Source organism: Zootoca vivipara, chromosome 13, assembly GCF_963506605.1.
Source record: "Zootoca vivipara chromosome 13, rZooViv1.1, whole genome shotgun sequence".
Classification (NCBI taxonomy): domain Eukaryota; kingdom Metazoa; phylum Chordata; class Lepidosauria; order Squamata; family Lacertidae; genus Zootoca; species Zootoca vivipara.
Window position 1 is genome coordinate 4,039,095 of NC_083288.1, and position 21,196 is coordinate 4,060,290.

Sequence of the window (21,196 nt, forward strand, 5' to 3'; positions counted from 1 at the left end):
TGAAAAATCCGGGATCAGCAGCACCGCGGCACCAGAAGTCGCTTCTATGCACTTCCGGACATGCGTAGAAGCAACTTCTGGCGCTGCGGACATTTTGGAAATGGGCACAGCGGCATCGGAAGTCACTTCTACGCATGTCTGGAAGTGCATAGAAGAGACTTCCGGTGCTGGCGCGGCACCAGAAGAACATGGCCACCAGCAGCAGCTCCGTAATCCGGGGGAATATGGGATATTTTGCCATTCGGGACACCTGCAGGAAATGGTAAGAAAATACGGGGGTTTCATGGGGAAAACGGAGTACTTGGCAGCTATATTAGGAGAACCTCTGCTTCCGATGTGGGCGATCTGGGAGGGTCAGCTTATTCAGCTGCTGTACCCCAGGAGGTTTCCAGGGAATGCTTTAACCCCTTCCATTCCCTTTTTCTCTGTCTGTGCCTCTCTCCTCCACCATCGGGCAGACTGGAACCAGAAACAGGAGAGAGGGGACAGGAGAGAGGGGCTGTGCTGGCAAAGCTTAAGTTCTTTTATTTAGTGTATGCTTGGGGTTTTTCTGCCAGCGTCGCTTGGGGAAGTTCTCTTTCTATTTGCTTGTTATGTTTCCTTGGTGGGTGAGAGAGATTGGGGTGGCGTAGGGTGTGGTTGATCGTCTTTGGCTGGCTGCAGTGGGATTTGTTTGTGGGTGGGTGAGGGGTTTGTCGGGTTAAGTTAGTCATATTGAATCGCATGCTGTCAGTGGGTTATGCGCTCTTTCTAGTGTGAGTGGGCATTGTTATCTTGGAAGGTGTTCAGTAGGGCCAGTTCTGGGGTGACTTCTAGTACCTGTTTAGTTATTTTGCTTATTTCTGGTATGACTTCGCACACTCCTTTTCTGACTGGGTCCTCGATTACTTGGTTTGGTGGGATCTGCTGGTTCAGACACAGCATATGTCTGAGAAGGGATCATGGGGAGGAGGTGCGAGGAAAATACTGTTGCGACATTGATTTCTTTAGCAACTTGGAAGGGCCATGGTGGGATCCAGAAACAACAACTTGGAGCCCCACTGAGCATTTAACTGCTCTCTTCTCCATCAGCTTGGGAGCTTTTTCTGAGACACTTGCTAGGTATGATAGCATCATTTGTCATTTGAGCATCTTTATCAATATGCTAACAAATTTGCCTGCCTTTGATCAGTTATGCTTCAAGGAAAGCTCACCAGTCCTCTGATGCTTTAATATTTTCCAGGGCCATCTTAAGCATCTCTGCTGCCCTGGCGCCGTGGTGCGATGGATCCCTCTGGCGTCCCCCGCCCCGTTTCCCAGCGCGGCGGGCGGGCGGGCAGGTGCAGCGCGGCTGCCGAGGACGCTGCTGCGCGATGGGTGGGCGGGCTCAGCGCGCAGCGCTACTGCCGAGGGCGCAGCTGCCCAGAAGAGCAGCCGGCGGGCAGGCGCAGCTGCGATGCGCCCCCCTGGCGGGCCGGCGCCATTGTGCCCTGCGCCACCCAGCCTGGCCGTAGGGGCGGCCCTGATATTTTCCAGCCCAGATAGATGTTAACCAAAGGATCTCCCAATAGTCATCTCCTTGAAGGAGCAAGGAAGCATGGGAGAACCAGATGCACCCACAAGAGCATCTTGGATGAATGGCTTTCAAAGAGGGCAAGACAATGGCATGGAGGCAACTAGTCATGATGGCTATGCTCAGCCTCCCCTGTTGGAGGGAGCAATGCTTCTGAAAAGTACTTGCTGGGAGCCACAGACTCCCCAAACATGTTTCACAAGGACCCCTTCCTTCTCTCTGCCCCAGTACCTGAGGGTTGTCACGTCTCTCCAGGGATTTAGCCAGAACAAAGTACCGGTATATGTTGGGGGAAGGTTCCCTCCCTGCAAAGAAAGCGGAGCAATCAGCAAGCACCTGGCTCCCATCCATGCTACCACCAGTCTGGCGCATGAGGGTGGGGGAAACGGGAAGGAAGCATTCCTATAGTATAGGGCACTCTGTTATGTATTAAGATTGGCTGCAGTTCTCACTCAGGGCCAACCAGTATGCAAATGAAGGATTGAGAACTGTCGCTCACTGGTTGGTTAGTTAGTTGAAAGTAGTTTGCTCACCCCTATTTGCTAGGAGCCAGGAATGGGAAGCTCAAGTGCTTCTAACAATTTGGTAAGTGCTTCTAACAATATGGTTATAGGGAGCAGCATGTATAAAATATTGAATGTAATAGGGTTATTAAGGGAGGGGGGAAGAGAAATTGTAGAATTCTGGTGGTGAGTGATGATTGGATGAGGATTTGAAAGGGAGTTTGAATGTGAGGCAGTTGAGAGCAGTGGGTTCTGAAGGGGGTGGTTGGGCAACTAACTATTTAGTTTAGGATAAGTAGCCTAGTCATCATTTTTGTAATAAAGCAGCATATAAGAGAATTTGAGGCCATAGGCTCAGGTACACACGTCATCCTACAATCATTTAGTGAATCATCCATAGTCTCCTTTAGTGAGGGTGCTGTACCTAGGATCTGGACCAAAGATTGATATTTTTTGCTCTTTTCTAGTTTCATAGGTTTATGTTCTGGTTCTAATGATGTGATAGGGGTGGGGGCTCTTTAAATATTGGGGGCTGCCGCACAATCCTTTTCTTCTTTTTTAAAAAATAGTAATTTCCCCTCGTTTTCAAAAGCGCATGCCTTGCCTCTTTCTTCAGGTTCTACAGTTACATTTGCTGTGAAAAATTGGTGTTACATGCAGTATAGGGTTGGGAAGAAAAGAGGGGACCACAGGCCTCAAAATGTTTAGGGCCCCCTGGTTATAAGCAGGAGTGGAGAACCTGTGACCCTCCAGGTATTTTTGAACTATCTCCAACTCCCATCATCTCCAGCCAACATGGTCTATGGCTTACCTTCCAAGTCCCGGACTGCAGAATCTGGGACCGGCAGCCGCGTGACACTGGAAGTTGCGTCGACGTAACTTCCGGTGTCGCTTTGCCCTTCTATGGGCACCAAAAATGGCCACCGCCGGCTTCGAAAGTCACTTGTACGCACGTCAGGAAGTGCGTCGGCACAACTTCCGATGTCGCCCCACCCATCTATGGGCACCAAAAATGGCCGCCGCCAAGACCGGAAGTCGCATCTATGCACTTCCGGGCATGCGTAGATGCGACTTTCGAAGCCGGCGGCGGCCATTTTTAGTGCCCATAGAAGGGCAAATCGGAAAGGAAAAAAATGGCCGCCGGCAGGAGAAAAGAACAGAGAAAAACGGGAGACGAAGTGATTTGGGGGACCACCGGGAAAGGGTAAGTAAAAACGGGGGTTTCCTGGGGAAAACGGGGTACTTGGCAGCTATGCTATGGTGGCAAAAACTAGAAGATCACCACTGCTGGGTTATAGTGAGGAATCTTGCTCCACTCAGGCTCACTCTCCCTTCCTCCCCAGTTACCTTCTGTGTGAGAGATGTCCTGTTCCATGCTTCCCCCCAGCAGTTGCCATTCTTCAGCTTCAGGGACATTTCTTGTACCAAGGATTAACGATTGGTTTTCTGAAATACAAGATAGATAGGAAATAGTCTGAGCATGCACAAAGTAGCCTTCCTGCACCATTGCTTAACCACTGGCAGTTCTTGCAGATATGAGATTGGGGAGCAGGGCTTCTAGGTCAGAAAGGTGTGGCAGCTTCCAAAAGACACTTCTAATTTTACCCATTAAGCTGTTGTGGCACCTATCAATCTTAGCATGAGATGGAACAGGGTAGCAAATCTTATTCTAAGACTCAAACATAGAAATACATCCTTGTGCCTTGGTACACATTTTTGAAACATGTCAATCTGAAAATCAATTATTCTAATTCAGTTGCTGCTTTTCTGATCCCGACTCCTGATCTAATTATTTATTCATCTTCCTCTGTAGATATTTTATAACTGGAGAGATGCCACTGGGGCATAACCACTGTACACTAAATGAGAACACACCATAAGGCTAGGATGTTCCAGGAAGAGCCACTTAAATGAATAGAGCACAGATTTTATTCATTAACTGTGACCTTCAAATTAAAATGGCTCTGTTCACCAGGTCCTCTTTCCCTTTTAAAAAGCATGATGACAAATGGCTTGCTTTGAGTGCAGTGCACAGATTGTACAACTGGTGGGGTCCATTGTTTCCCCCCATGTATATATAGCTTTCCAACATTTTGCAGATAAAAGCATTCTTGTAACATCCCTTTTCTCACACAAAATATCGCTGCTTGAGTGCTGCTCCCTCTCTCCCCATTGAACATTTGCCAAAGTGTGCTATGTTCATTTACTTTGCAGTAGAGCGGGCACATCCAGCTCCCAAGAGACTGTGATCTACTCACAGTAGAAAAATACCTGCTGTGTTCTACACATTGTCATTGCCAGGAGTTGCTAAGCTTTTTTTAAGGGAGGTTTGGCCAAAGGGGATCACTAAACTTCATGCTGTGATATACCTGGGACACCCCCGCGATCTACTGGTAGATCATGATCTACCTGTTGGACATGCCTGCAGGATCTGGCATATAGAAGCCAAGAGGACTTTGTTCTATGAGCTAAACAATATTAGGGGGAAACATTATTACCTTATGCCAGGCTTTTTACATGTCGGTCATATAAGCCTGCTGAAGGTACTACCGGTAAGATGGTCAGCTGAGGCCATACTGTGGGTATCCCAAGTTGGTTGGGTGGCTACCAGGGAAAAGTCTATTCTGTCATCATGCCCTGACTTTGGAACACCCTCCCCAAACATGTTTACCTGGAAACCACTTCTTTTAATACACCTCATTTCATAATGTTGCTTATAATAGATGCTGTTCTTAATTGCTTTGCATATTTTTCTTGTATTGATTTAATCTCTTGGAAGTTGCCTTGCACAATTACTATTACTATTATTATTATTATTATTATTATTATTATTATTATTATTATTATTATTATTAACTAGCTGTACCCGGCCACACGTTGCTGTGGCTCAGTGTGTTCTGGGGGGGGGGGGTTAGTGGGGAAGTTGGCATGGTGTAAAGGTAAGGAGGCCGGGTCTGACATGTCATGTCTTACCTGGACACTCTTCTGTGGAGTGGAAGCGACGTTGGGGTCTGAGGTAGGCGTGGGTCTGTGGTGTCGCCTGGTTCTCGGGGAGTGGGTTCTGTCTACAACGGGGTCTGTGGGACCCAGCCTGGTTCCCGGGGGTGGTGGTAGTGGGGTCTGCAGGGCGGGCTGGGTCTAGGGGCATGAGGTCCGTCGGTGGCGGGGTCTGAGGGACCCAGTCTGGTTCCCAGGGGGTCGGTGGCGGGGTCTGTTGGGCCCAAACAGGCTCTCTGGGCATTGGTTCCATCGGCAGTTCTCGGGACATTGGCTCCATTGCCTGTGGGGCTCTCTGGTTGGCATGGGTCTCGGGGCATCGGCTCTGCTGCCGGTGGGGTCTTCTGGGGCGGTGTGGTTCTCAGGAGCCGGTTCCATCAGCAGCGTGGCCTCCGAGGTGGCCTGGCTCTCTGGGCATCGGCTCCGTCCCGTCGGCGGTGGGGCCTGGCCTGGCTCCTGTTGGCGTGCGATTCTGGAGAGGCTTCGATGGGGAGGTAGGAGGAGAAGGAGGGGGCAGGATTATGGGGCTATTGCTACACAAAAGAATATGGTGTCTGTTCCTTTGACGTCCACTGGAGGGCGCTATGTTTTTGTAAGACAATTTCATGTTTTTACCTGTGACTGGTGTGACATCCGTATAATCTAAGGTTATGGAAACACTCACATATTGCAATGGAATGTTGTGTCCAAATTTGAACGCAATCGGTCAAGGGGTTTCCGAGAAAAGTGGAAGTTAACAAACATGGACATTAAACATATAGTTTTATGTATATATAAGATAAGATAACATTAATTCCACCTTTCCCCTCCATGGAGCTCAGGGTGATGTAAATTGTTCCCCCTCCCCTTTTATCTTTATACCAACAACAACCGTCTAAACTCTCAAGGTCCCTTCCAACTCTGCAATTCTATGATTGTTGTTGTTGTTTAGTCGTGTCCGACTCTTCGTGACCCCATGGACCATAGCACGCCAGGCACTCCTGTCTTGCACTGCCTCCCGCAGTTTGGTCAAACTCATGTTCGTAGCTTCGAGAACACTGTCCAACCATCTTGTCCTCTGACGTCCCCTTCTCCTAGTGCCCTCAATCTTTCCCAACATCAGGGTCTTTTCCAAGGATTCTTCTCTTCTCATGAGGTGGCCAAAGTATTGGAGCCTCAGCTTCACGATCTGTCCTTCCAGGGAGCACTCAGGGCTGATTTCCTTAAGAATGGATAGGTTTGATCTTCTTGCAGTCCATGGGACTCTCAAGAGTCTCCTCCAGCACCATAATTCAAAAGCATCAATTCTTCGGCGATCAGCCTTCTTTATGGTCCAGCTCTCACTTCCATACATCACTACTGGGAAAACCATAGCTTTAACTATACGGACCTTTGTCGGCAAGGTGATGTCTCTGCCTTTTAAGATGCTGTCTAGGTTTGTCATTGCTTTTCTCCCAAGAAGCAGGCGTCTTTTAATTTCGTGACTGCTGTCACCATCTGCAGTGACCAAGGAGCCCAAGAAGGTAAAATCTCTCACTGCCTCCATTTCTTCCCCTTCTATTTGCCAGGAGGTGATGGGACCAGTGGCCATGATCTTGGTTTTTTGATGTTGAGCTTCAGACCATATTTTGCGCTCTCCTCTTTCACCCTCATTAAAAGGTTCTTTAATTCCTCCTCGCTTTCTGCCATCAAGGTTGTGTCATCTGCATATCTGAGGTTGTTGATATTTCTTCCAGCAATTTTAATTCCAGCTTGGGATTCATAAGTCCAGCCTTTCGCATGATGAATTCTGCACATAAGTTAAATAAGCAGAGAGACAATATACAACCTTGTCGTACTCCTTTCCCAATTTTGAACCACTCAGTTGTTCCATATCCAGTTCTAACTGTAGCTTCTTGTCCCACATAGAGATTTCTCAGGAGACAGATGAGGTGATCAGGCACTCCCATTTCTTTAAGAACTTGCCATAGTTTGCTGTGGTCGACACAGTCACATTCTATGATTAATCCTACGGTATGAAGTAGGTTAGAGCTGAGAGATTGTGACTGGCCCAATGCTTCATGACTGAGCAGGGATTCGAACCCTAGTCTCCCAAGTGCTAACCCAACATTCTGATCATTCCACACTGGCTCTCAGAGTAAACAAGCATTAGGATTGGGGTTATACTGTAACATGGAAGCCACACATGCCCTTATGAGGGCTTCCAAAGCTTAGGTTAATGCACAGAGGTACACTTTGCCTCACCTCAAAAAGGATATAATGGATTTGGGAAAAGTTCAGAAAAGGAGATGGAGTGACTCCCTTATGAAGAAAAGTTGCAGTATTTGGGGGCTTTTTAGTTTGGAGAATAGGCAAGGAAGAGGAAACATGATTGAAGTTTATAAAATTATGCATGGCCCGGAGAAAGTGGATAGACAAAGGTCGCCCCCCCTTCAATAATCTTTCAGCAACACTAGACCTCATGGGCATCCGATGAAGCTGAATGTGATAAGATTTGGGAGGGATAAAAGGGCTTCTCGCAGTGCATAAATACTATGGAACTCAGGTTCCGCTTGCAGGTTTCCGACAGGAATCTAGTGAGAACAGAATGTTGGACTAGAGGGGCCAGTAGCCAGTCCTACAGGTGCTCTTATGTTCTTATAATACAGTATAGGACAAGAGCGGGGGGGGGAGGTGATGGGGGAAATTCGGCAGCTCCACTGCGCAGGCGCAAAACAGCTCACAGTCCGGGGACTTCGTTCGCTCCCGTCTCAGCCCCCGGAAGGAGCCGAGAGCTTCCGATGAGAGCCGAGCAGCTCCGGAGGTTTCCCCGACGAAGCGCAGATCCCTCGGCTGCGCTCGAGGGGCCGGCACCCCAGCGGCTATGGCGGTGGGCGGTGCTGCGAGAGGGGCGGTCTAGCGGCCTGCGCCTCCGCCTCCTCCGGCAGGTACGAGCGCTTCCTGGTGTTGGCGGGCGGCCCCCGGGCGGCCGGAGCGAGGCCCCCACCCGCCGGCGGCGGCGGCACCTGCCGACAAGGTTCGGTCGGGGGGCCGAGGGCGGAGCCGGCAGGTAGGCGCCGCGGCAAGAAGAGTGCGTGAGGGGAGCGTTGCCCTGAGGAGAAGCAGCGCCGGGGCGGGCGCGAGGGGAGAAGACGCCGCGTCTCCCCGGGGGGGGGGTGTGAGGGGGGGGCGAGGGTCCCTCAGGGGAAGCGGGGGGGGGCGCTGCGCAGAGGAGAAAGAGGCAGCGGCAGCCGAGCGGGACGGGTCAGGGGGAAAGGTCGAGGCGCAGCCGAGCTGAGGGAGCGTTTCCTTGTTCGGCCGTCCCGCCGCCGGGCCAATTTCAGGGGCGGCGATGCCGCCACCGCCCTCCTCCCGCCTCCTCTGAGAGAGCGACGGCAGGGAATCGGGGCCGCCGCGCCCCGCCAGGTCAGCGGAGGAGGCGGCGGCGGCGGCTTCCACGCGGGATCCGTGAGGTGGCTGGAAGGCAGCAGCAGCAGCAGCAGCAGCAGCAGCGCTTCTTTAAAAGGGCTGTTGGTTTATTTATTCCCCGCCTTTTCCCCCTGACAAGGACTCAGTTGACCACTTACCCACCACGTCCAAGCAGCTGCTTTTATATTTCGTCGTCGTTGTTGTTTCATAAATTTATACACTGCCTTTCCCCCCTGACCACGTGTCCTCCCGACCTGTCCAAGTCACAGCTGCCAAGTTCTCCCTTTTTTTAAGGGAAATTCCCTTATGCTGAATAGGCTTCCTCACAAGAAAAGGGAAAACTTGGCAGCTATGGTCCAAGTGGGGTCTGTGTGTGGTTGGAGATGCCTGGAAAAGAGCACCCTTTTTTTAGAGCAATTAATTATTATTACATTACATATTTATTTGTACTCTGTCTTATTCGCTGTCAGGGAGTCAGTTGACCAGTTCTCTGCTGTGGAGGTGGCTGGAAGGGAGCTGCTGCTGCTATTTTTTAAATGACAATATTTATTTATTTATTTATTTATTTATTTATTTTATTTAAATCCATGTACCACTTGATTGTAGAAAAAAACAACACCCTCATAGCTGTTCACAAGTAAAAGATAAAGCAATACAAGGATCACTAAAGAAAACATAATCTCCATGATTTAATACAGAAGGTTCAAACCACTACAGAACAGACTAAAACGTATTAAGACTCAATTAATTAATAAAATTAATATACCTCTTTATTGTAGGAAAAACACTAATCAGTTTATAAACAATAAAATCATCACAAAAATGTTTTCTTACCTCCATAATTTAAAACATAACAGAGTTAAATCTACATACTTTCCAAACATCTGGGTAGGCAATAATATATTTATAACCCTGCTCCCCGAACAGGGACTGTTTCTCCGCTTGTTGATGTATCTGCTGGTCCTTGTTTCCTCATACTTTTGTGCGAAGCACTATAAAGCAGGGTTGTTGATGTTTTTCTCCTGAGCTGACACTGTCTGGGGTTTTTTGGTAGGAAGGTGCTAAGAGAGGGTCATTTGTATTTGGGTTTTGATGCCGAGGGATCCCACCCTGTCCTCTACTGCTTTGCTGCATTCTATCAACTATATGTCCTCCAGTCCTCTCTGGCAAAACAAAAACCAACCTGGAAAAACCAACTTGTGAATTTCTGTTTGAAGAGTGGACTTGGGGACCACAACATTCACTCACCCCTTGACACACACTCCTGCAGTCTTACGGAGTGTGGGTATTCATATGCTTTCGTCCTGGTTTGGAATGGATGAAGTTGGAATGGTGGTGTTACATCTGCTCTCTCTCTGTCTCTGGGCAGTGAGGTGCTTGGGATCAGGCCTCCCTGCTGCACTAGGAGAGAGAGAAAAGGACTATGAGTTCCCTTAGTAGTCTTGTCTCCTGAGCAGCAGCAGCAGCAATAGACACTGCAAGGAGCACAGCCCACTTCTCTGGTGGCTGCTCTTTGCCGCTTGATCACTCACCAAAGAAGCAGTCAGTTCAACCTGCCACCCAGGGGAGGGCTCCTTCTAACCACCACTCCCCTGCCTTTATGTGGTGGTGGTGAGGAGGAGCGCTGCTGCCTGCACAGGTGACATCACATTATGTCACAGAAGGAGTGGGGGTGGCAACAACAACAACAACTGGTAACTCTTCTGTTGGTAGTGGTGGCTACTGTGCCCTCAGTGGCCACTGCTTGTGGTTTATGCTTGTGGGCCCCTTGAGTTGAGCAGCTACCTGCCAGTTCATACTCTGGCACTAGCACTGCCTGAGTGAGTTAATGGCAGCATTAGTGTGGCGCGTACTCACCCAGTCTTGGAAGGGGAGGAATGCTTGTGTCTCTGCCATGCTCTGTGTTGGTAGTAGTTTTGAGGTGTAGCCTGCAGGTGGGGGAAGCCATTTTGAATAATTTCTCATATTAGAAAACCGCTACAAGTAAGCGAACCTAGAACATCAGGGATAAAGATCCAAGGCCAACCTATGTATGGTTAGGTTTCTTCTATTGAGTATTTTGAGTAAGGGGGGTCCCCTCTTACCCTGCAGACTGGATGGTAAGGTAAAAAAAGGTTAAGGACCCATGTGCGGTTAAGTGCAGTCAAAGGCAACTATAGGGTGTGGTGCTCATCTTGCTTCAGGCCAAGGGAGCGGGCGTTTGTCCACAGACAGCTTTCCGGGTCATGACTAAACCGCTTCTGGTGCAACGGAACACCATGACGGACGCCAGAGCACACGGAAACACTGTTTACCTTCCCACCGCTGCGATACCTGTTTATCTACTTGCACTGGTGTGCTTTTGAACTGCTAGGTTGGCAGAAGCTGGGAATGAACGAGAGCTCACACCTGTCACTAGTCAGTAAGACTTGATTTAATTATTATTTTTTTACAGAAAGACTTATTAATGCTGGTAAAATCTTAATATGTATTTACCACCAGATTAAGGTTTCATTTTTGGAATAATACATTTTCAGAGTATGGTAGTTTTTTACAGTTACTGTATATAAAAATTACTGATTTGGTTATACTATTAGAAATACATAGATAATTATGAAATTATTGTGAGGTTTAATAAGTTAACTGTTTATATTTGGACAGCTTTTCTGTTGTACTTTATTGGAAGGAGAAAAATAATCATTTCCTTAATAACAATTTAAACAATTTATTGAACTAAATCAATAACATTATAGCATATGTATCCATGTTTGTTAGACTTTTAAAAAAACTTGGACTGAGTTTTAGCACACATGAAAAACTTAAAACAAACCCTTATTTCCTGATGAACAGCCTTTGGGCTATAATGTAACTTAAATAGAAAACTCTCAGTCCCTTCTCTGCCATCTCACAGCATCCATGTAATTTTTGTGGGTGTGTTGGCAAGACTGAGGTAAACTCACCTTAGTATGATATAATTAAAAATAATCACAGTCAATTCACTCCGTTCATTAGAATGCTGTGGTTTTTATACTGACTTTCTGTTTACCAGACAAGGGTGGGTGGATTGAATTTTGAAGGAGTGAAATTTGAATTACTGGTTCAACCATAAAACAGCTCTAGGATGATCAAAGCCAGTGTATACCCTGACAGTAGATAATAGCAGCCTACATGAAGAAAGTCTAGCCACTCAGCTTTTTGATTCTCATATATTCTAGTACCTAGTTGAACTAATGCTTGTTCTAGAGTGCTATGTTCACAAGTGTTTTTAACAAAAGTGTAAGCCCTCTCTTGGAACTGCTCATAAGAGAGCCTGCCTTGCTACTGAATCTGTATAGTCATTCAAACACTGCTGGCATCATGGTATTGTCTGAATATTTTATTCAGGTAACTCCCCCTTACCTAGTGCCAAATAACAACACCCATCAGATTATAACCTGACTGCTCCTTCACCACTGCAGACACTATACTGCAGAAAACTCCAGTGAATTCAAATTGTTCAAGAGGAAACCACACAGAGTACTTAAATGAAGGACTCTCCTCCAGATACTTCTTCATGACCATTCAGGTCAAGGCAATCCCTGCAGATCTCAGCAAAGAACTGCAAATGGGATGCTGCCCTCCTGTCAAACTAATGTGAACAGTAAGTTCTGTGAATAGCATCTAAATACTTTACCAAAGGGGCCCCCTCCATAACTGTGCCTGCACCCCCCCCCCCCGATAATACATCATAACAATTATCCTAGTTCCTCTTTGCCATGAATCTTGCACGGCTTAGCATTCTTCAGTTTAGTGGTAAGCACCCTATATGTAAGAGTGAATTCATCTACTTATTCCCTCTGATTTGGTCACTTGAAGCAAATGACAATCCGCAACTAGGAGAACCTTTAACCCTCAATGTCCCCAGAACCCAGGCCTGTCCTTCCACCTGCAAAGGAACTGTGATCTGTCCAGAATCCTGTGCTTCACCCCAATACGAGCTCTAAAAACTCCCAAGTAGCATACCTGGTGAAAACACTAGAGAGAAGACAGAGCAATGCCCTCAGAGTTGCTTACCACTGTCACTTTCTGTCCAGGTAACAGAACCTCCCATACTCATGTTAGGATTCTTTCTCCGTGTTTGCAGTCATGGGATTGTTGTCTATCACATGATGGTGTATGTTTTCATTCCACAGTGTGGGAAGTGATGGAGACAGGATGTTTGTGTTCCGTGAAGTGGGACTATTATCCTTTGTTCTTTCACTCTTTGCTGTCCGATGAGAAAGAGGAAGAAGCTAAGTCAAAATGCTGCGAGTGTATTAAATGTAAATAAAGTAGATTAGCCAAAATGCTGTGCTGCTGAGATCTGTTATGCAAACTGCAAATACTCTGCGGATCCCTAAGTATGCTGATGCTTCTTGGTATCAGTCGCTGTGATGTTCAGGCAGAGGAAAGCTTTTGAAGCTCCCGAACAATCAACCAGGAGAGAGAGGACATGACAATCAACCAGGAGAGAGAGGACGATGTCACTATCAATGAACCTTCTACTGCCTTTGGAGCCCAAGAGAACAAAATACAGTCACACCTTGATTTGCGTTTGCTTCACGTTGCATTTTTTCAGGTTCTGAACGTGGCAAACCTGCAAGTGTTTACTTTTGGGTTTGCCACTTCGCGCATGCACAGGAGCACTCTTATCGCATCATGCGCACGTGCAGAGGCGGCGCTCTACTTATGGACTTTTTTGGGTGCGAACGGCACCCTGGAACGGATCGCGTCCCTAAGTAGAGGTACCACTGTAGGCAGTGACGTGAATTCCTGCTTGCTGCAGATCTGCATGGGCTGCCCTTATCAGCCCCAAAAATCTTAGGGCTGTTGTGGCCACCTGCACTGCTACTACTGCCACAGCCACTCACTGTGCTTGCTCAAGAACATCAAAAAGTAACCACATCAATCAAAAAGCAACGCAGAACTCCCTTTCTGATAGATTCAGATTATGTGATGTGCCTCCACCGCTGAGACTGGTTGCTATTTTTCCAGAGGTGGTATACATAGTTCTCTCCCTCCTCATTTAATTAGTACAGCAACCCTGTTAGGCTGAGGGGCAATGTTTGGCCCAAGGTTACTCAGCGAGCTTCATGAGTGGGGATTTGAACCCTGGTCTCCCAGGTCCTAGTCTCACACCCTAACTACTAAAAACTGGCTGTCATTTTTATGCACTTGTTTCCCTAATATACATACTTTGTACACCTTCATTTGGGTTGGGGAACCTCAAAGGATTTCCATTTTGAAGGATACCTAGGTTTTGGTTCACATACTGTTTCAGGAAGTGTGTATTACCTAGGTTTTTATTTAGATGTGAACCAAACAAAAATTTCCCATTGCTATACTAGGTGGCATTTTCACACTAAAGTAGCTATCCTTCTTGAACAAGATATCAGTGTTTACCAGTTCAGTGAGATTAAAGAAATCAAAGTTAATAGCAGTAGCTGTAAAATGAATATCAGTAGTTTTGCTCTCTATAATGGAAGGTGCAGAAAATTATATTGTTACTAATTTACCTTCCCTTCCCCCGTCTTCCCATGAGCAAGTAGTTCTAAATGTTCAGTGCAGCAGAGTTACCTCTTGAAACATAACACTTGGACCATGTGCCTTGCCATTGTGTAAGATTAATCTACAATTCTTTTAGTACACAGCTTGTCAACTTGGCATGGTGCCCACATTCTTCAGGAATCACTCACTTCAGCATGCAAAAATTAATTATGGAGAAGTAAATATTTTAGCTGCCAGTAAAAACACACACACATTGCAATAAGGAAAACAATAAAATACCGAGAGTTGATTGCTTTTGACTGTCTCTAATTCCCATTAGTGTCCAGGTTAAAAAGCTTTACATAGACTTTATTTTGAAGCAACTAAAAATGAATGATAGTGAAAACATGCTACAGGTATAAGGTAATTAATTCACAATGGAACATTTAAGTATTACATGTTCAGTTTTCTGACTATGGATGCTTATATACCCAAACTACCACCATCTATGTAAAGAGAGGTGTATAAGTGAGCTTGGCCTGGAGCCCCTTTAACAGAGAAGTAAACTCAATGGTGGATAATAGTAGGGCATTTGTTGTGGTCATGAGGTTTCTGACACAGATTTATTAATGTAATTTTTTATGTAGTATGAATTTTTAGCGTCTGCTTTTAATAGGTTGATCCTTAAGACTGATTCAAAACGTTCCACTTCCCTGTACATCTCAGGGAAGCAGCATAAAATGTGTTGAAGGAACCTGGACCATCTTATTATATTAGGCAAGCTGCATGTAACAATGACTGTACTGAGGTGCATCATTGCTTTAATGAAAAATAGTGGAAGTTATACACAAGCTCCATTCATGCTGGATGCATTCTACTTGCCCTATTCATGGGCAAGAAATTTCACTGAAACAGGTGATCTGTAGTGAGACACCTTGGCAATAGAGATGTTGCAGTCCTCTCATATGAACCTGTTTTATTCTTTTGTTTATACTATGGCTTTGCTAATCAAGTGACAACACTCTCTCAAGGAAGCAATAGAATTCCTGAAGGCTTCAGTTAAGGAAATGAGTGAATTAGCAGTCATTGTGTGAAAGTGCAATGTGATTTAAAAATGTGATTAAGGGTTACAAGCATGGCCTTATAGCACAATGTGGCAGTTCTGTTCAGGTTGCCAGCCACTCCATTCTGTTGGAGGAGGGAGAAAGGTTATTTTCTGCTGCTCCAGAGAAGCGGACACGGAGCAATGGATTCAAGCTACAAGAAAGAAGATTCCACCTAAACATTAGGAAGAACTTCCTGACAGTAAGAGCTGTTCGGCAGTGGAATTTGCTGCCAAGGACCTCCTTCTTTGGAGGCCTTTAAGCAGAGGCTTGACAGCCATATGTCAGGAATGCTTAGATGGTGTTCCTGCTTGGCAGGGGGTTGGACTGGATGGCCCTTGTGGTTTCTTCCAGCTCTATGATTCTATGTTCTCCCTCCCCATTTCCTGTTTTTGTCCTATTTTGTGCCATCTGAATATCCCCCCTGTTTTTTTCCTTTTTCTATTTTGGGCTCTCCCTTCCATTTTTAATTTTTTTAAAAAATTGGGTGGGGCAAATGGACATACATTTGCCTAATTACAGGTATGTTAGAACTACGTACTCTCACTGGGTATAGAATGCTAACTGACTGCTGGGGGGGGGGGAAAGGAAAAATCCCCCCTAATATAATGGAGTGGCTGAAACCCCAAACGGAAGCCCCTCCACTTTGACAGGAGTGAAATGCTGCCACATGCACGTGAAGTGGAAGAGGAAATGATTCCTGGAGGGATGATCCAGTGAACAAGAGTTGGTCCATAACAATTGGAGAGCTGGATGATGCTGGGGGACCACTCCACGGAGTCTTCCACTACACAAGTCCCCATCTTAGCCATAGTGTTATCAGCAGTCATGCTGCTGGCTGTTAATGCACTCAGAAAAACGGCAGCCCTCAAACAAAGTTTGCATTATGTAATGACAATATAGAATCCAAAATGATACACCTCACTTGTGTTGATAAACCTGACTTTTTATGCAAATCACCATCTGCAAATGATCAGGACCTACAATATTCTCTCTTGATAGCTGAAAAAATATTATTATTTCCAGGTCAGAATTGCAAGGGCTGGCCATTTGGGGAGTGGTAGTGGGAAAGGAGCATGTTTGGTTCCTTTCCTGGTCATGCAGCGAAAGTGAACCCTTTTGTTTCTACTTATAAGTGGATGGTTGTCATTTGCTGTTAAGAAAAAACAACAACTATGGCCCCGGGAACACCGTCCCTATAGTTATAATGACTGTTAGCTTGCTAAGTTAGTGAACAATAATTGTTGTATTTATTAAGGGCTCTTGTATTTTGAAAATGCCCCCCATGACTCTACAAATGCTTTAAAAAAACATTACAAAACACAATCACTATTTAACTATGTAACAGATTTGTTAGTCACTTAATGCAGGGTATTCTGGTAAATTAAGTTATAAAAATGTAATAGCCATCTAAATTATCAAATCAGTACATAAAATATCATCTTCCACTGTGTGTGTGTCCTTGTTTTCCTAAGCAGTTTGGAAACTCCAACAAAATTATGACGTTCTTTTTGAGTTTCTTTAACTGCAACACTATTGTCCCACTATTGTACATCTTGATGTGGCATGTGTGGTGAATTTAGAGGAAGAGTTTTATTTACTTACATGCACAGAATTTATATAATATATATATTGTAAAACATCAAAGCAGTTTAAAGGAAAGCTTGTGTATAACCCAAAACATATGTCTGTTACATGAAAAACTATACTTTGACATCTTTCTTTGCAGGTTGTTCAGCAACAGTTATGAACTCTCGGTTACGAGCACTAGGTGGGAGAATAAATAACATTCGAGCATCAGAACTACCAAAGGAACGGACCCGATCTGAGATCATTTGCAGTGTCCGCTTTTTGGATGGCTCAGTGCAAAGCTTCAAAGTTAGTGTAAGTCTTGGAATTTTGAAATGAATGTGTGATATCGGTAAAGCATGGGGCCCCTGTGTTTTGGGGCTTCTGGTCCAATTTAGAAACTTGAGAAACTGTTGCATATCAGATATTTGATCCTTCACTGCACAACATCAACCTCACAAAAGCAAATTGGTTCTGAAAAACTGCTGCTAAAGCTCTTTGTTTTCCTTCCTTTTCCAATTTTGGTACGATAACATCCTTAATACAGTGGTACCTCAGGTTACAGACGCTTCAGGTTACAGACTCTGCTAACCCAGAAATAGTACCTCGGGTTAATAACTTTGCTTCAGGATGAGAACAGAAATCACGCGGCGGCAGCAGCGGGAGGCCCCATTAGCTAAAGTGGTACCTCAGGTTAAGAACAGTTTCAGGTTAAGAACAGACCTCCAGAACGAATTAAGTTCTTAAACCGAGGTACCACTGATGGTTTCTTGAAGCAGTCAAACACAACATCTATTGTAATGCAACATTCATTGAAACTGGATAAGATAATTCACTTTAAACAAGTGTGCTTAGTCTTCAAAGGTCACTACATCCTTTGGTTTTCCCATGGTCTCAATTACTGCCATACCATCCATTACAGAACATGTTAGAATCCAGGTTTCTTTCAAACTTAGCTGTGAAATACCGGTATTCTCTTGTAGCCAGTAATAGTGGCATAGTCCACATCTCTTGCTTCAAGAGGTTAATGACATCACTAGACTATGGATGAAAGGTCACAATCAGTTTAGATAGCTAAGGTATGGTTTTTTTTTAATGCTAACTGCACTGCATATATGGAAAAATATTTTGATAAGTTTTTCTTTGGATTTGGTGCGTGTAGGTTGACAGTTTATCAGCGACAAATGTCTGCAGTTTTTTATTTATGTGCATTCAGCACATCATGTGTAATTGGCTCTTGTGGAATGTTTGATTATTGAATCATGCAGTGTCTATAGCTTTTTCCATTGAGGGTATTGCGTTATACTGGACAACTTGGACAGGTCCTTTAAATGAAGCTTCTGTCTTATTTGTGCCAAAATTGGGTTAGAAAATGGTATGTAGGCCAGGAATATCAACATGTTAGCTAGTCTGATAGTTGAGTTCTGATATTTCTTTTCCATGGACACTTCTGTGGAAAGGAACTGTTTGAGATGCATGGAAGGTCCCCTTCCCACCTCTTATCTCCTCAAAATTAGAAGATCCACTTCCCAGCAGTTATCGTCTGCATGACACTTCTGTTGTCATTAACATGTCTCATGTAGCCTGAAAGCAAATCATGTCCTTAATTCATAGGGACAATTGTATTTCCGTGTGCTAAGAATCTTGGGGTTATTGCTGCTGTTACAGTACTTTTCTGGGGTTATTGCTGGTGAGACAGTACTTTGAACACACTCAGTATTGAATGTGGACCAAGATACCTGCCAAGTTACAACTTTATAATGCAATGTGCAGATTTGTTTAAAATTGAGAACATTGTTGAGTAGTAAGGAGCTCAGCATCCTGCCATGGCATATTCTGTTCCTTATGCTAATCAGAGAGAAAGCTCAGAATGTGAAACCAATATATCCTTAGAATCATAGAATTGTAGAGTTGGAAGGGACCCTGAGGATCACCGAGCCCAGCCCCTGCAATGCAGGAAAATGCAGTTGTTCCATATGGGGATCAAACCTGCAACCTTGGTGTTATCAGCACCATGCCCCAGCCAACTAAGCTATCCGGACTCCTTGATAAGGATGGGTGCTCAAACCCAACTTCCAGGTACTGTTTTGTACTTAGATATGGAGTTAACCCTGCCCTTACCATCACTTTGAAGTAAATGCATAGTCAAAGCGGTTGTCCTAGCTCCAAGCCTCAGTCATGAAACTTGGACTCTCAGCTCAAGGAAACCTGAAAACTTTGTTCAACAAATCAGTGCATGGTCTCAGCATTAGTACACAGTTCTTAGGTCTATAAGCAGAGCTCTAAATTAATAGCCAAATCAGTAGCTGAGATGTCCCAACACTTGACATGCCCTTCCTGCTCAACGTTTGAAGAGTGGGACAGAAACTTCACTCAAGTGAGAAAACTGTGCTTCCAAGTGCACTCCTGCTGGAGGACCAGTACTGTTGTGCTGATGCAACTCCCCCGTAGCTGCTGAGGTCCTCTCACAAATTCTGCAAAAACAAGTTAGAGATGAGTTTGCAATATCTCCAAATCTGGGAGAGTTGTGTACAGCTATTAACCAAATGAAAAACAACAAAGCCGGTGGACCTGATGGGATACCTGTCGAAATCTTCAAAGTGGGCAGAATTGAACTTACACAACAACTTCACCAGCTCATCGAAAAAATCTAGGAATGAGAAGAAATCCCAGCAGACTTTAGGGATGCCAAAAATAATCCATCCCTTTAAAAAAGGTGACAGAACTGATGGTGGAAACTATCGAGGCATCTCTCTATTAGCTGCGGCTGGCAAATTTCTTGCAAGCATCTTAGCAAACCGTCTGGTAACAATATCTGAGGTGACCCTTTCTAAATGCCAAAATGGTTTTCGGTCTTCTAGAGGGACAGTGGACATGATTTTCACCGCTCAAGAGCTTTAAGAAAAATGCAGATAGCAAAACCAACCCCTGTATATGGCGTTTATTGACCTGACCTGACTAAGGCTTTTGACACTGTAAATGCCCTGTGGACTATCCTTCTGAAAATTGGCTGCCCAGATAAATTGGTAAACATTATTTGGCTCCTCCATGATAATATGACAGCAACAATCGCAGATAACAATGGCTCTCAAAGTGAACCATTCACAGTGGGATCAGGTGTTAAACAGGGTTGTGTTATTGCCCCAACTCTGTTCATTATTTTCATTGCCATGATCCTACACTTTGTTGAAGAGAAACTCCCCACTAGTGAAGAAATCATATATCGAACAGATGGAAAGCTCTTCAATCTGAGCAAATCTTAAAAATGTAGTAGAAACACAGGCAACTGGGAAACACTGGCCTGCGAGTGCTCCAGTTGGAGAACAGCCTTTACCAAAGGTGTCATGGGCTTTGAAGAAACTCGATCTCAGGACGCAAGGGAGAAACGTGCTAAGAGGAAGGCACGCTTGGCAAATCCACACCGTGTGGAAAGTTATTTATTTTGATATAAAATATTTGGTTGGTACTTGGTTGGAACATTATTTCCTTTCCCTCCTTAAGATTTAAAAAAGATGTCTGGATATGCTCTCAGGCTATTTGAATGCTGACCTGTTGATTTTATTTTTTTTTAAAGAAACACATTCTTTAGAAATAGTGTTCATGTAGGAGATGGTTACTAAATAATGAACTTTGGATGGTATAGTTCTGCTTACAGGAGGTGTGTTTGTATACAGCATTTTTCTGCAAAACAATTCTGTTTATATGTAATACAGGTACATACAGATTCAGGAAAACCTGAATCTTTTCATTTTTGAACTGTGCAGGTTTCTTGTTTATATAATTAGGCGCTGGAAGGCTACTTTGGAGAGGTTTGTGACCTCCCCTCTTCCCCCAAACCCAAATATTTAGGAGGAATGTTATGGAATATTAGGAGGAATATTATGGCATTTCTAAGAGCACATTTAAGCCCACTTTGTCAGTCTGCTGAATGCACCTCATTAGGGCAGCTGTAGCCTACAAATATTTGTTTTGTTTATGCCACAAACATAAACATAAGTCGGACATCTCCTTGTTGTTTTATTCTGATGAATTTCCAATACTGGAGTCCCATTATCTGTATTTACACAATATCTGTATTTACACAAGAAAACACTCTTGAGAGGACATGGAACCCATCAAGGGATAGAGGGTGGATGGTGCTTACATTAATCTTTTAAAGTTTTAAGAAGTTCTCAAATTCTGGATATTAAAAGCATTTCTCCAATGAAATTAGGGATGTACTAAGGAAATTTACATAGCTTGTCATAGTAAATATGGCATCCCAGGTGCCCAGAACCTTCCATGTAACAGGATTTTGAAGGCTCAGCTGTACAGCAGTCCTGCAAAAAGAATTATCTTGTGAATGGAGTGTTCATAAGCACGCTGCTGGAGAGGTAAAAAAATAATGTTTGAGAATTAGTTAATCTGGTGTAAGAAAGTGAGCAGGCTCTGGCTTGCAGCTGAGTTATAAACAGTTTATGTTGACATTCAACTTAATAATGATAGTAGTTCTTCCATTTATTCCCAGTAGTAATTTCCCTTTTATATGTACATGTTAGTGAAACTACATTTTTAAAGCACTCTCTGTGTGGCAAAGATTATTTTTCTAAATACTTTTATTT

The 21,196-nt window shown here is 44.7% G+C and overlaps 1 protein-coding gene across 7 annotated transcripts in view; it reads left to right on the plus strand.

Moving 5' to 3' along the window:
• The window catches only part of PTPN3 (protein tyrosine phosphatase non-receptor type 3), an 82,165-nt gene that overhangs the window by 18,778 nt on the left and 42,191 nt on the right, over nt 1–21,196 (plus strand). The window contains exons 1-2 of one of the 7 annotated variants that reach the window (XM_035134341.2): nt 7,825–7,958; nt 16,756–16,910. In XM_035134341.2, coding sequence (XP_034990232.1) covers nt 16,773–16,910 — 138 coding nt within the window. In that variant the 5' untranslated portion in view covers nt 7,825–7,958; nt 16,756–16,772. The other 6 variants (XM_035134342.2, XM_060282165.1, XM_035134339.2 and 3 more) reach the window with 6 other exon arrangements.